At 42.0% G+C, this 12,467-nt stretch overlaps 1 protein-coding gene across 4 annotated transcripts in view; it reads left to right on the top strand.

The window, feature by feature from the left end:
- The window catches only part of sema6e (sema domain, transmembrane domain (TM), and cytoplasmic domain, (semaphorin) 6E), a 164,130-nt gene that overhangs the window by 82,704 nt on the left and 68,959 nt on the right, over positions 1-12,467 (top strand). For all 4 annotated transcript variants that reach the window (XM_042423611.1, XM_042423610.1, XM_042423612.1 and 1 more), the window contains one exon: positions 12,114-12,314. In XM_042423611.1, coding sequence (XP_042279545.1) covers positions 12,173-12,314 — 142 coding nt within the window. In that variant the 5' untranslated portion in view covers positions 12,114-12,172. The remainder of the gene's footprint in view (positions 1-12,113; positions 12,315-12,467) is intronic.

Genomic DNA, 12,467 nt, shown 5'->3' on the forward strand with positions numbered 1-12,467 from the left:
GTGCAGAGGGACATTAGTCAGATATTATCTGGATAAACAGTATGTACTACACCCTGAATAAGTTTCACCGTGGGATTAATACTAACTGCAGAGCAACGGATCATTTCATGAAAGAAAACAGAGTTCGATCCAACAGATGACTCTGCTTCGTTGCATTCTGATGTCCTGTCTGAACAACTGGAGGATGTTCTGTAATGCTCAGTTTGTTGTTAGGAAAGTTGTCCATAGCAACAGATATTTGAGAATTTGAAAACATCTGCTAACAATAGTGGGAAATCTTTATTATTTATGTTAACATATATCCAATGAATTGTGACTAACACATATGTTCAGCTGGATATTTTATAGTCTGGGAAAAAAACCCTTAAAACTCAGTGCTCACCAGTGGACAGACTATCATGCCGCCATTTTTCTTCTCTGCTTTTAACATATTTTTGACATTTCTGCCAGCTGACAAATACGAATACTGATGTATCGACCAGCCCTACAATTTGGCAGTTTCCTGATAGCTAAATACAGGCTTTCCTAACACAAGGGTTAGTTTAAGAGCAGTGTGTTTCATGGATCATCATATATTTGTCTCATTTGACTACTTTGGCTCATCATGAAAGTAATTCAGCACTGTTGACGCTTGTGACGCTCAGTGCTGTCGAAGCAGGACGTGCCAGTCTGAAACTGAGTGGTGGAATTGATTGTCTGACTGATTCCAGACCAGTGAGCTGTGAGACGCCGTCACCCCCCCCCACCACCACCTCCCCATCCTCTACCTCATTTAGATTTACTGTCTTCCCTACTGTCACCCTTCATGTCCCGTCCCTCCCGTTTCATGGGCCCCGCTCCTACCGCCTTCCTCCCCACGTCTCATGACACGGCGTCGCCTTTGAATGAGGTAAGAAGAGCCACACCGCTCTCCTCGTACGATCGCCTGTGGCCATTGACTTTTCTTGGGAGAGACAGAGTTGTTAGAGCCATAAAATGAGATAAACTGAGCTTGAAAGCTCCCAGGTCTTTCAGTATGTGTTTAGATGATATCATCAGTGTGAGACAGCGGTAATAAAAGTGAGGTCAGCTGCCACTGTGGGCTACTACCCTGAAAGGTAGCTGTGTCCTGATAAGACCGCTGTCTCTTTTCATCTCTCCTCTAAGAGCTTCTGGTGTGTGTGATGAAGCTGACGCGTGGATGTTGGGTTTGAGTGGAAAAGGCGTCTAATAATTGGATGCATGCTCGGCGTGCAGAGACTGTTTGTCCCAAAGACAATGATGAAGTGTTTAATCTTACCAGGAACAGCGAACCACACAGGCATGATGATGCCATTATCTTTGCGAGGCTCTCTCCTTGCGAAGCTTCACTCTTACCCTTGATTTATATTTCCCTTCATGAGCATCGACCACTCAGATTGCAAAAATCATTCATTTATAAAAGCAGGGCTCACTGCTTTTGTTCTTGTTCAACTGAAATTCACCGAATGTACTTTTTGTCACACGTTCCCTTGGTAGCTTTTCTTCCCCCCCCCCCCTCTCTTTTTTTATAATCTCATTGTGGTAATGTGACAGGGATGGATCTTCTGGGTGACGGCTGTGTGATTGCCTCTGCTAACAAGGGATAAAGGCAGTGGAAGAATCTTCACAGCTATTTATCTCCCTTTGATCAATTCTCAACTACTCTGCCTTTGTGTGTTTATCTTTTTAGTAGAAAGCTCTGGTTTGGCACTCTTGAAACTGGGACCTCTTCTTTTGTCGAGACTAACAGAATTAAGTAGGAGGCCTCCTCATTGCATCATAGCGAAATGAAAGATTTTCACACAGCGTGAAGGCAGCAGCGATCAGTACGGGGGGAAAACCAGGTATCTCATCCCTTCAGCGCTCATAAAGTTCCCTCGTTTGAATGCGCCAAACTTTACAGATATGTCACTCATGATTCGCTTTTCCGTCGAGAGGGAATAAAAGTTCCGGTAGATTGATAATTCATGCAGGACATCTTTCAAAATAGGAAGCGCAGAGTTTTGAAATGCAAACGGTGCAGCAAGCTAATTGGTACCACAGGGGAGATAGAGATCAAAGAGCCTCTGTGTTAATAGAGAAGTCTCACTTCTTTTTTTTTTTGTGTGTGCCGCTGAGTGAATGGACACAAAGCCACCATGAAGTCCTCAAAGTGGCGGTCCTCAGCCGAAGCATCCGAGGTAACCGCAAAGAGAAAGTTACATGTGTTTCCACTCATTGTATCACCTGTGCAGGGTTTGTATTAATTGGCTCGGATTGAGTCAAATGTAAATGAAAGCTATGAAGAGGTGCTCGGCGAGGTCTTTTCTAGTTTTTTTTTACATCTTTTGTCAGAAAGCTTTCGCTTTGACCCTTTTAAAGCTTTCTGTGCACTTACAGCACTTACACGGCCGATACTGGATTTTTTCGAGGCCAACGCTGATTTCGATATTTACATTTACATTTTTTATTTAGCAGACGCTTTTATCTAAAGTGACGTACATATGAGACTGATACAACACAAGCAAGGATCTAGTCAGGAGACAACTACACGAGTACGTGCCATAAAGCTTAAGTTTGGGCCCGATAGGACGTAGATGCCGATATTTGGGAGTTTCTGAGTTTCTGATGACGATCTATCAGCCAATAGTCATTTCTAAAAACATAAGCACAAAACATAAACGACAACCTTGATACAGATCCCTTAGGTTTTTTGTTTGTTTCTTTTTTTTTTCTTTTAATTAAGACCAAGATACATACCAGGCAGGATATTTTACTGAAAAATCAACTTGTTAGTGCCCTCTGGTGGACAAACGATGTAATGGCGACACTGTTACACCAAACACAATTTGGCATTTCTATACTGCAAATTCTTGTTATCTACTAGCCGACATACACCAACATGATACATCTTCAATAAGCTATTAACAGCTGATATATCGGCCTGGCTGATTCAATACGGTATGTACTGTATATCTGATCAGCCACAGTGTATTACAAGATCAAGCTCCCTTCCCTTTTGGGAGTCTTCACTGCTCTGCTTTCTTATTTGATATGTCGCCTGTTCCTGTTGTATGATATTATCTGTGTAAAAGCCCTCTTACACTCCATACTGTTACTTTATTTTGACAGTCAAGCTGAGGCGCAGGTAACAGCGTCAAAAGCACGATAAGCTTCCCACTCGCACTTCAAGGTTAGTTATAAGGTCAGTTGGCTTTTAGACAACTATACATCACATCTAATAGTTGTTGTCATTGTGGCCAGTCTGGCACAGCTCTGCTGATGTGTGAGAAGCTGTTTTTTTTTTTGCCCAGGATTTATTTTGAGTGGTTTCTGGCTTTTGTATTGACAGCACAGTGAGGGCTTGCCAAGCTACGCATCTAGAAAACCTTTTCCACATTGCCTGATCAGAGTATTAATTAGGTATATCGGTAAGTAGCACATACATGTATAGGCACTCATACAAAACCAAATCTGATCAAAAGGAAGGAAACCACTTGGCTCTGTGCTCCTTCCTTCCCTTGGGTTTGTATCTACACCCGGGGGGATGCAGGAGACTAACAAACATCTCCAAAGCCTTTAACCACCTGCTTTGCTTTGACTCAGAGCCTAAACCGACAGCGGTCTCTTAGCTTTGGTTCGGTTTTAATATCCATCTCCTGGCAACAAGAAAGATCCACTTTTCCTCTCTCCTATCTTTCCACACTCAATATATTAAAACACTTTATTTTTAGGGTTGGTTTTTTTTTTGGACTCTTGAATATCTGCTACATCCTGCTTGCTTGTTCCTCTCTTTGTGCCCTTGTAGGGGTCAGCAGTTCTGCAGGAATCATGACAGGCCCAGGCAGCACAATAGTGTGTAAAGTGTGCCGTGACAGGAGATTATATCTGCTCTTTGCTGTTTTATATCAGCCACTTCCTCCATTGTTTTACTGTCAGTGTACAGCATCAGAGTGCTGTATGTCTATGTCGTGCATACAGATTATCACTATACAGGGGGTTTTATTTTCGGAAACTGTGTCTTGGAAATACCTTTTCACTATATATTATTCATCGCTTTGTAAATATCATCCTTGCTGACGTATTTAATTCCACAGAAAATTTGGCTGCTGTGTCTCATTTTTCTCGGGGATTAGAGCTGCATGACATGTGATTATGTGATGTTGATTTTTAAATTTCATATAGTTTTATCAAGTAGATGCCAAGTAATGAAATAACACACTTGCCCTTCGCTTAGTCATTCCTGTTACAGTTAAAGTTAGGATACTCACATTTTCTTTCCCACCCACCCTCCTAAACGTAACCGAGGGATTGCGCTCGAGTCGATAAGTTGGCTGACTCCGACTGTCGGGTCAGATTGGAATCCCTGAAATAGAGAGGTAAAAATGGAAACACACAAAATACAGAAAACAACAACAACACTCAGCCTGCTTTCCCCTCTTGCTCTGCATTTCACAGCAGTAGCCTCTGGGGGTATCCAATTATGACGCCCTTGAGAGAATGACAGTGCTTGGATTTCTGTCAATACAGGGTTCAGGTAGTGTTTCTCAATAACATTGTGAATTATTGATGACAGAGAGATTGAGAGGAGAAGGGGGGGGGGGGGGGGGTTAACATTCATTTTTATGTATGAAGAAGAGAAGGAGAGATGAGGCAGATGGGTTCGCAGAAATGCCGCCCAGCATATTTTAAACTGATCTGTTTGATTAGGTGACCTGAGGTGCGACTCGTTTGAAAATGTCATAAGGACCCCAGAAGATTGAAGGTGGATCCTGACTGACAGGGGAGCACAGAATAGTCAGGGAATTATAGGCCTCTCTGAAGATGAATCTAAATAATTAACAGCAGGCAGACGGATGAAGAGTGTTCCACTGGTGCAAGCCTGATCCTTCTTCCACTGATAGCCCTCTGGGCTTTTTTTTTTTCACCCATTGCAAATAGACATGAAGACGATGGATGATGCCTGCAGCGGTTTTTCAGATCGATCAGAGAGCTGTCTCACTGTCTGAGTCCTGCATAGATCCCTCTGAAGTCTGGCCAACTCGCCCTCTGTAGAAAGAAGTCCTGAGAGTAGGCCCGACTGGAGGCAGTGGTGCTTTATTTTTCCGAGAGTGCTACCCACAAATCAGTGGGTGTTAGCCAACGATTTCCACTGAATTCTAGGTGTACACTGAGACACCGATATCTGTATCCTCTCTCTCACAACTGATAGCGTGTGTCATATCAGTTCAGGGCTGAATTTCTAATTTCCACAACTTTTGTGTGCTCTCGCTGTCAGTTTGGTTTTACTTTGACATCAATCCTCTAAAGATCGTTCACGGAAGCTCAAGTATAAACCCGAGCTCTAATCTGTGGGGATTCTTTGATGAGGACAGAGTAGAGTAGTCTGACACGGGGTGACAATCGATGGCCTCCGCGACAGGACAACCCGTCACTTGTCTTAACTCTGTGGGCGCTGAGGTTAAGGCGGCGTTCCTCTGGGAGCAAGCTGAGTGGCATTGATGGCAAGGAGGTCCCAACCTCCTCTGACAGACAGATCTCATCTTGGATGCCATCTTGCCCTCTCCCTGCCATGCCACAATGCAGACACTATGAGGATGAGACTACATTTTACCGACATACTAATTCAAGAGCTAAAAGACTGTGGGGACCATTGATTTTCTATTCTTGGTAAAAGGCAAGAAGCCAGCCATCACTCCACTTTGACTAGAGATGCTAATGGACTTTTTAAAATGTTGCTGCAGGATCCCCCTGAGCCATTCTGTTTTTTGTTTTTTTTTTGCAACTGCAGGGCCTTTTGAAGTATACCGAAATCCCCCGAGCTCCTTCATCTGACATGTTTGTATTCAACAGCCCAGTTTCGATGTCTCAGCTGTGTCAAGTGTTAATACACAGCGTCTGCCCGGTCAGGCGACAGGTAACGCTAGAAGTCTAAACTCTACGTCTGATTTAAGGATGAAAGGAAGGCGCCAAATAATGTTAGAAAGCTACTCACACTGTTTATGCATGTGGGTTTACAGGTGTACTGTACTCATATCATCAAACAATTTCCATACACACAAGAAATGATTTTTTTTTAAACCATATCTTTGGTATAGAAAAGAAACACTGTCATAGAAAAGGTCTGACACAGTGTTTTGAAAGAACATTTAATGAGCATTTTTATTAGAAGCTCATCAAGGTAGAAATGTAAAATTAACTTCTTGATCTAAATGTTGAACCCTTATCATTTCAGCATACTCTGGATTAAAAAAAAAAACCCCAAAAGCGCCACAGGCAGCTCTAAAGTCTACAGATCTTGATAAACTGTAGTGATCTTTTTAAAGGCATTCTTAATTGGAGCTCGGTTGTAACTACACTAGAATGAACTCATTTGCGCCACTTGTAACACCCGTCTGAAAACTAGCCCACAGCATCCACCTCTGTGTCCTATGGGGGTTGTTCTCTCAATTATTGCCCAATGCTCCTTGATCCCAATTCCAATTTGCCGCGGCGACGTCTACGTGGTTAGCCATTGGAAATCTAATTAGCAAAGTTTCTCCTGTCTGAGAGGGTTGAGTGCAGAGTTGAAATAACTGCCGGGTAAAAAGGGGGGGAAGAATTTCAGCAAAGAGACAAAAGTGTCTTAAGCTGATGCTTTTTTTTTTGTGGAAACAATATTGATGTAACTAGTATATTTACCTCCCTCAAGAAATGTTATTTCTTACATCATCTTCTATGTGAGAATGTCAACTATGAGTGTTTTTTGCAGTGAACTCTGGGAAGAGAAACGGGCTCTGTGCAGACGGCAATGTGCTGTGTGATTCGTGTCATGGGACTGCAATGAGATCGGTGGTCTGATGAACCTTCCAAAAGGAGTTCGGGGGGGGGGGGGGGGGACAATATGTTGGCTCAGGCCTTAACAACGAAACGTTTGTCTCACCACGCACTATTCATATCATGTGTTGTTTTGCCTCCTGTCACATTAAAATTCCCATGAGGTTGTTTTGACAAAAACAAACAAATCATCAGACAGGTTTTTATACTGGCCTGGCAAAGCAAAGAAAAGCTTGACAACTTGACACCCTGTTATTTCCTAATGCTAATGGAAAATTAATTTTTAGTCATCAGAATTCTCACATTATTTCATTTTTCGATATGTGGCGTTATACACGGCCGCTTTAAAGGTACGAGCTTCTGTAAAGATATCTTTACAACACACTTAGGAAGAGTATGTGTCATTGAAGCAAGTCGTTTGAAGTATGAAGCGGATCATTAGTTGACATTAATGTCAACTCATGTATTTATAAGCTCCATAATCACCACCATAGTACTTCATATGTTGATTATTAGGAATTCTATAACATTATTACCTTCTTGGTTTATTCTACAACCAGGGTTTGTCCCCTTTCTGCCCATGTTTGTCTCATTCAATGATCTCTGTTGCTTTAATACAGTCATAGAAAACTTCACCATTGTGTCCTCAACCTACCTTATTATCTGGTCGTCATCATTATAGTGTAATGATGCCGTCCAACATAGGAATCTGTTTTGCAATGGTCTGCAGAGAGCAAGGGCTAATGTAGCTAATTGTGTCTGAAATGATGGAGGGAGACCGGGGGGATACACTCACTCATTATGCAGGCCAGTGTGTACCACAAACATGTCAAGAGTCGAGTATGGTGGGGCTTAAAAATGTCCACAGCCAAGAGGCTCTGAGATATCCAAGTGCACAGAGGTGGGAGGTATGAGAAGTGTGCTCTATTCTGTGACTATCAAAAAAAAACGAGTGGATTAGCCTTACTGCCACTGAAGCACTGGTGGAGGTCTGGGAATATTAGAGGGTGATTTCTGCATTAGGCTTTTGCTCTTGCGGTTTAGTCGTGTTGCAGCAGGTGTTGGCAGAAAATAGAAGTCCCTAGAGTGGACAGGTGCATACAGTGCAATGCAGTTGATTGAGGATAAAATTTAGATTTTAAGTGTGACTTTATGAGGCCATTATCCCCGGCCAAACGGGGACTGTGAAACCTAAAAAATTTACTTGCGAGAGTTTATGTATGAATTTAAATGACTCCGCCGCCTCCATCCGTGCCAACCAATAAAGGCCGAGATACTCTTCTTATTTAAGTTTCATTTCTGCATTAACCCAGTAAAAGGCCTCGGGACTCCAAAATCCTATGAGGATACGTCTTCACAGATGTGGCGCTATTACTTAATCCAAATGAATGTCAGATAATCAATGGAGCGCTCCAGTGTCCCAGAAACCCCTATCACCCAAAAAGGGCCAACTGCCAATGTCTCCCAGATGGCTTAACGAGTCCAGTTCATTAAAAACAAAATGATCCAAGCCCTGCCGTCCAAACCCCTTAGAACACAGAGAGCAAACATGGGACGGGATAAGCGGTCGACACCTGTCAGCTCATCAGCCGTCCGATCTCTCGTCAGACGTCAGAGAAAATCATTAACCGATTAGACTTTGTGTGAGGTTAAATTAAGAAAGAATTCAACAGGGGAGTTCGCATTGTTGACATTAACATGGGAGGTAAATATGGCAGCTCAGCGACAGCATCTGTGTTTCTGCTGCATCCATTTGTAGCGAGAAGGTCAAATAGGTCACGTAGCCATTTTACTCCAGTTGTACTCCCAGGACGACGCCAGAGCTGGAACAGAACCAAATTAGTCTTACCTTTTTAATGTGTGTTGTTAAGGTTTTGTCAAATAATCTGTTTATTGCATATTTGAGCCTAATTAAAATGTCAAGACTGTGTTTAATAAGTGTTTATCAGCAGGTCTAAAATGAGAACAGAACTGATGTTGCACCTGGGACGCCACTTGGCCTGACATACTTACTTCATGTCCCTTATTAGTAATACCTACATAAATGACAGCACAGCTTAAACATAGGCAAAGGCAGACATTTCATATGTAGCGCACTAAACAAATGACATATTAAACAGAATATATGCATGCAGTGTATTTCAGATGTAAGATTAACATATTTTTTTGTTAGGCAGCCATCTCCATGAGCCTTTTTTGGAGTCTCATTCAGTACTCTTAACCCTCAAACAGTTTATGAATAGAGATTCATTTCTGTAAACTGTATTTTTTTTGTAACCATGTAAATATTTGGACCCTTAGAAGTAGGTGGACAACAAGGAAGGATCTGATCCTGATAGAGTATTTCTCCTCACCGTTAAAGGAATTGACCGGAGGCCTTTACTCACAGACTTTTACTCTTACTTAGCCAACTTCCCCTTTTACCCTTCTGGAAAGTTGCTTAAGGCCATGACAGTTCAGACTAACCAGTACTAGTGCAACAGGCAACCAGGGGAGGTAGTTTTTTTTTATGGCATTGCATCAGTGATGGTGTGTACTTTCTGTCTGTATGTGTTTAGTGTGCTGCCTACTTGACACAGTTCTCTTAAGTGTTGTAATCTATGAAAATCAATTCTTTAATCCTGAATTTGATACGGCCTAGAGGCAAAACCCCGTCCTCTCGTCTCGTCATCGTGCAGTTCCTCGTGGCTGAAGTGCTTTTACTTTCACCATTAAATGTGGTAAAGCTTTCAAAAACGTCTCAGCAGCAGCAGCAGCAGCTCTGGATAATGATAAAGTCATCAAGTGACTGCCTGGCTTTTAGTGGAAGTGTTAGCTTGAGTTTCTGTGCATATGACTGATCTTTCATACACTCTTGTACTATGGTTGTCTTGTTTTGCATGCATCATTATCACACTCTGCTGGCTGCCTTCCTTTGGCTAAGTACCCTGTAGGTTGTCAATAAATGATGCTTTCCTTCCTCTCAAGGATATAACGTTCCCTCCACGGCTGCTTATGTTTATGTGCGACTGTCTGTGCATATTCATCACAAAAAAAAAGTGAAAAGTTACGTGGATTGTTTGGTAATTGAGACTCTTCGCATTGTGTTTAACAGCTGTTTTGTGGGTAATATAAGACTTTAAATGACCCAGATTCATTCAAACCTTCTTGGTTGCCTTGAATGTTTTTGACATTTTAGGGATTTTTCTTATGGATTTGTCTCTGGGAGCAATATCACTATAGCATAATTTGTTCATTCAAATGGCTGTCCTTCTCGGCAAGGCAAAAAAAAAAAACTGCCAAATCATGGCATATGAGGCTAATCCATCAGGTATATTGTCCTTGTATATTGCCTAAGGCTGGCCACACAAGCTGTTGTAATTCACAAAGTAAACACAAGCAGACACCCGCCCACTCCCCTCGATTTATGGCATTATGATCATCGCTTGGCCTCATTGCTAAATGCAGCTCTCTCCCCTGCATTTAAATGAAGCAGACTATTATCAATATTGATGACAGTTCATGTCTCTGTTGACTTAATTTTCTGCTCCCACTTAAAACCATGTGGCACAAGTCTCCATTGCCAAACGGTGCATTGCATAAACTCGGGAAGGGCTTGTAAGAACCCCTGCAGAGGACACATTGTCCTTAATAAGCTGGCGTTCAGCACAGGTCATCGCAGTTTGAAGTTTGTTTAGACAATCCCTCTGCCATCCATCTGTCGCTGTCTCTTCTCTCAGATATCAGGCAGATGTGAAAATTAACATTTCTGCAGGCTGCTGCACAACGACCAGAGCTGTTATTTCTTCCCACACTCGACTCCTCCAACTTTTTATCATAACTTTCTGGTTTCTTTTGTCAAACAGTTTATTGTAAGTAGTAACCGGTGACTTCATGTAGGTGAGCTTGCGACATCCTTGTGTTATAAAGCTGTCATTGTTTTATTTGCTTGTTTTGTTCTGTTTTTCTGTGCTTGTCAAATACAGTCTGGGCTCTTGTAACATCTTTTATTTTTTTTGACTTTCCTGTTGACAAAAGTATGTTTTTATTGGCACTGGCCTTTGTGTTTTACCTACTGAGTAGCTCCTGTAATTATTCTTCTTCTCTCTTGTTGAGGAACAACAAAATGAATGAATCACTTCCTGTTTACCAGCCAACCTTTTTCTGAAAGTATACGGCGTGTACATCTATGTTTTTGGCACCGGGTGTCTAGAACAACAAATGCAGCAAATATAATTGGTATAATAAAGTGTGAAAGTGTGTGTTTTCATATTATTAATATATATATATACCTTACTTTCATGCTTACCATGAGGGAGAGTAATTGTTTTTCATCCTGTTTTGTTGGTTTGTTTGATAGTTGGCGCTCATTTCATTTTCAATAATTGAAAGTCTGGCTGTGGTGCAACAAATAAGTTTTTTTTGTTTTGTTTTTTTTAATCAGTGAACTACCGCACTTGCTTGAATGAAAAGGATCTGCATATCAGGAATCTTTGCTGTATTTTGATGCATATTCAGATGCAGATAAAGAAATATAAACTTTTTTCTAATAATAGCAGCCTTGGTGGAAGTATACTGCCTTTCATTTTACTTTTTTTTCCATTTGTATACTTTTCTTCTTCATTCCCTGTTTATCACACAGCTAACACAAATGGACAGAATACCACATTCCTCTGGATAATTTGAAGTTTCCAGTTCACTTGACTTGCGTGTCTTTGAGCTATGGAGGGAAACTCCAACTAGAAAGCCCTCAGCTAACCAGTGAATTTAAACCTAGTGTGCCTTCTTGCTATGTTGTGAAAGTGCTAACCAGCCACTTTTTCACCTTTTTCATTATTTTTGTCAAATTCTTTCGGATGAACTTGGAAGTTTGAAAGAAAAGATGCTGGTTAAAGGTAATGCCCGGTGTCAGTACAAGTGGAGAGTGGCGTCGTCCTTGGTGTAGGCGAAGGTTAATTATGCTAAGTCACTTGTGAAAGGCGGCTGGCAGTAAATGAGGCTCCCCCCCCCTCCCCTCCTTGTTTCCTCCTTGTGTCTGTCTTGTTCTCTCTCTCTGGCTCCATCTACCTTGTTTTTATACGTCTGTCTGCAAGTGTGCAGAGAGACACATGTTAAATGCTCACTCCATCACATTGCTGCATTGACATAAGGTATTGCATGCTAATAAGAACTTAGCTGCTTGATGTATCTACTGAATATGGTTATTTATAGGCATCGGAGTACTGTGATGTACTCAAACTTTCAGTAGTAGTTCTAGCATTGTCTGCTCACAGTAGTATTGTTAAAACTTGAGATTGATACGCTAACCCTCCTAATCCTGAAAACTCGTCTCATTTCAGGTGGGAGGTGAATCCGCCGTGGGCCATGCGTATCTGGTGAGGTCTCATCTTCTGCCAAAATGAGGCTGACGCCCGGCTCGCCTCGACCCGTCCTGCCAGCCTTCCTGGCTCTCACCTTAACCGCCTTCTTACCTCAGCTGTCCTCAGGAGCCACGCCGTTCCCCCAAGACCTGGAACCGATCAGCGTCGTGGGCAGAGAATGTAAGTCTCAAAATCTGTTGCGTTGCCATGGTGATCTTTGTTGCAGGAGTAGATGTAAAAAAAAAAAAAAAGAAAGTAAAGCGAGGGGTCACTAAGGTATTATATCTCATTGCAAGGGAACGCAGCTTAGTGAGGTGGGTGTGTTTAAGGGCA

The sequence above is a fragment of the Thunnus maccoyii genome, chromosome 10 (assembly GCF_910596095.1).
Source record: "Thunnus maccoyii chromosome 10, fThuMac1.1, whole genome shotgun sequence".
Lineage (NCBI taxonomy): Eukaryota > Metazoa > Chordata > Actinopteri > Scombriformes > Scombridae > Thunnus > Thunnus maccoyii.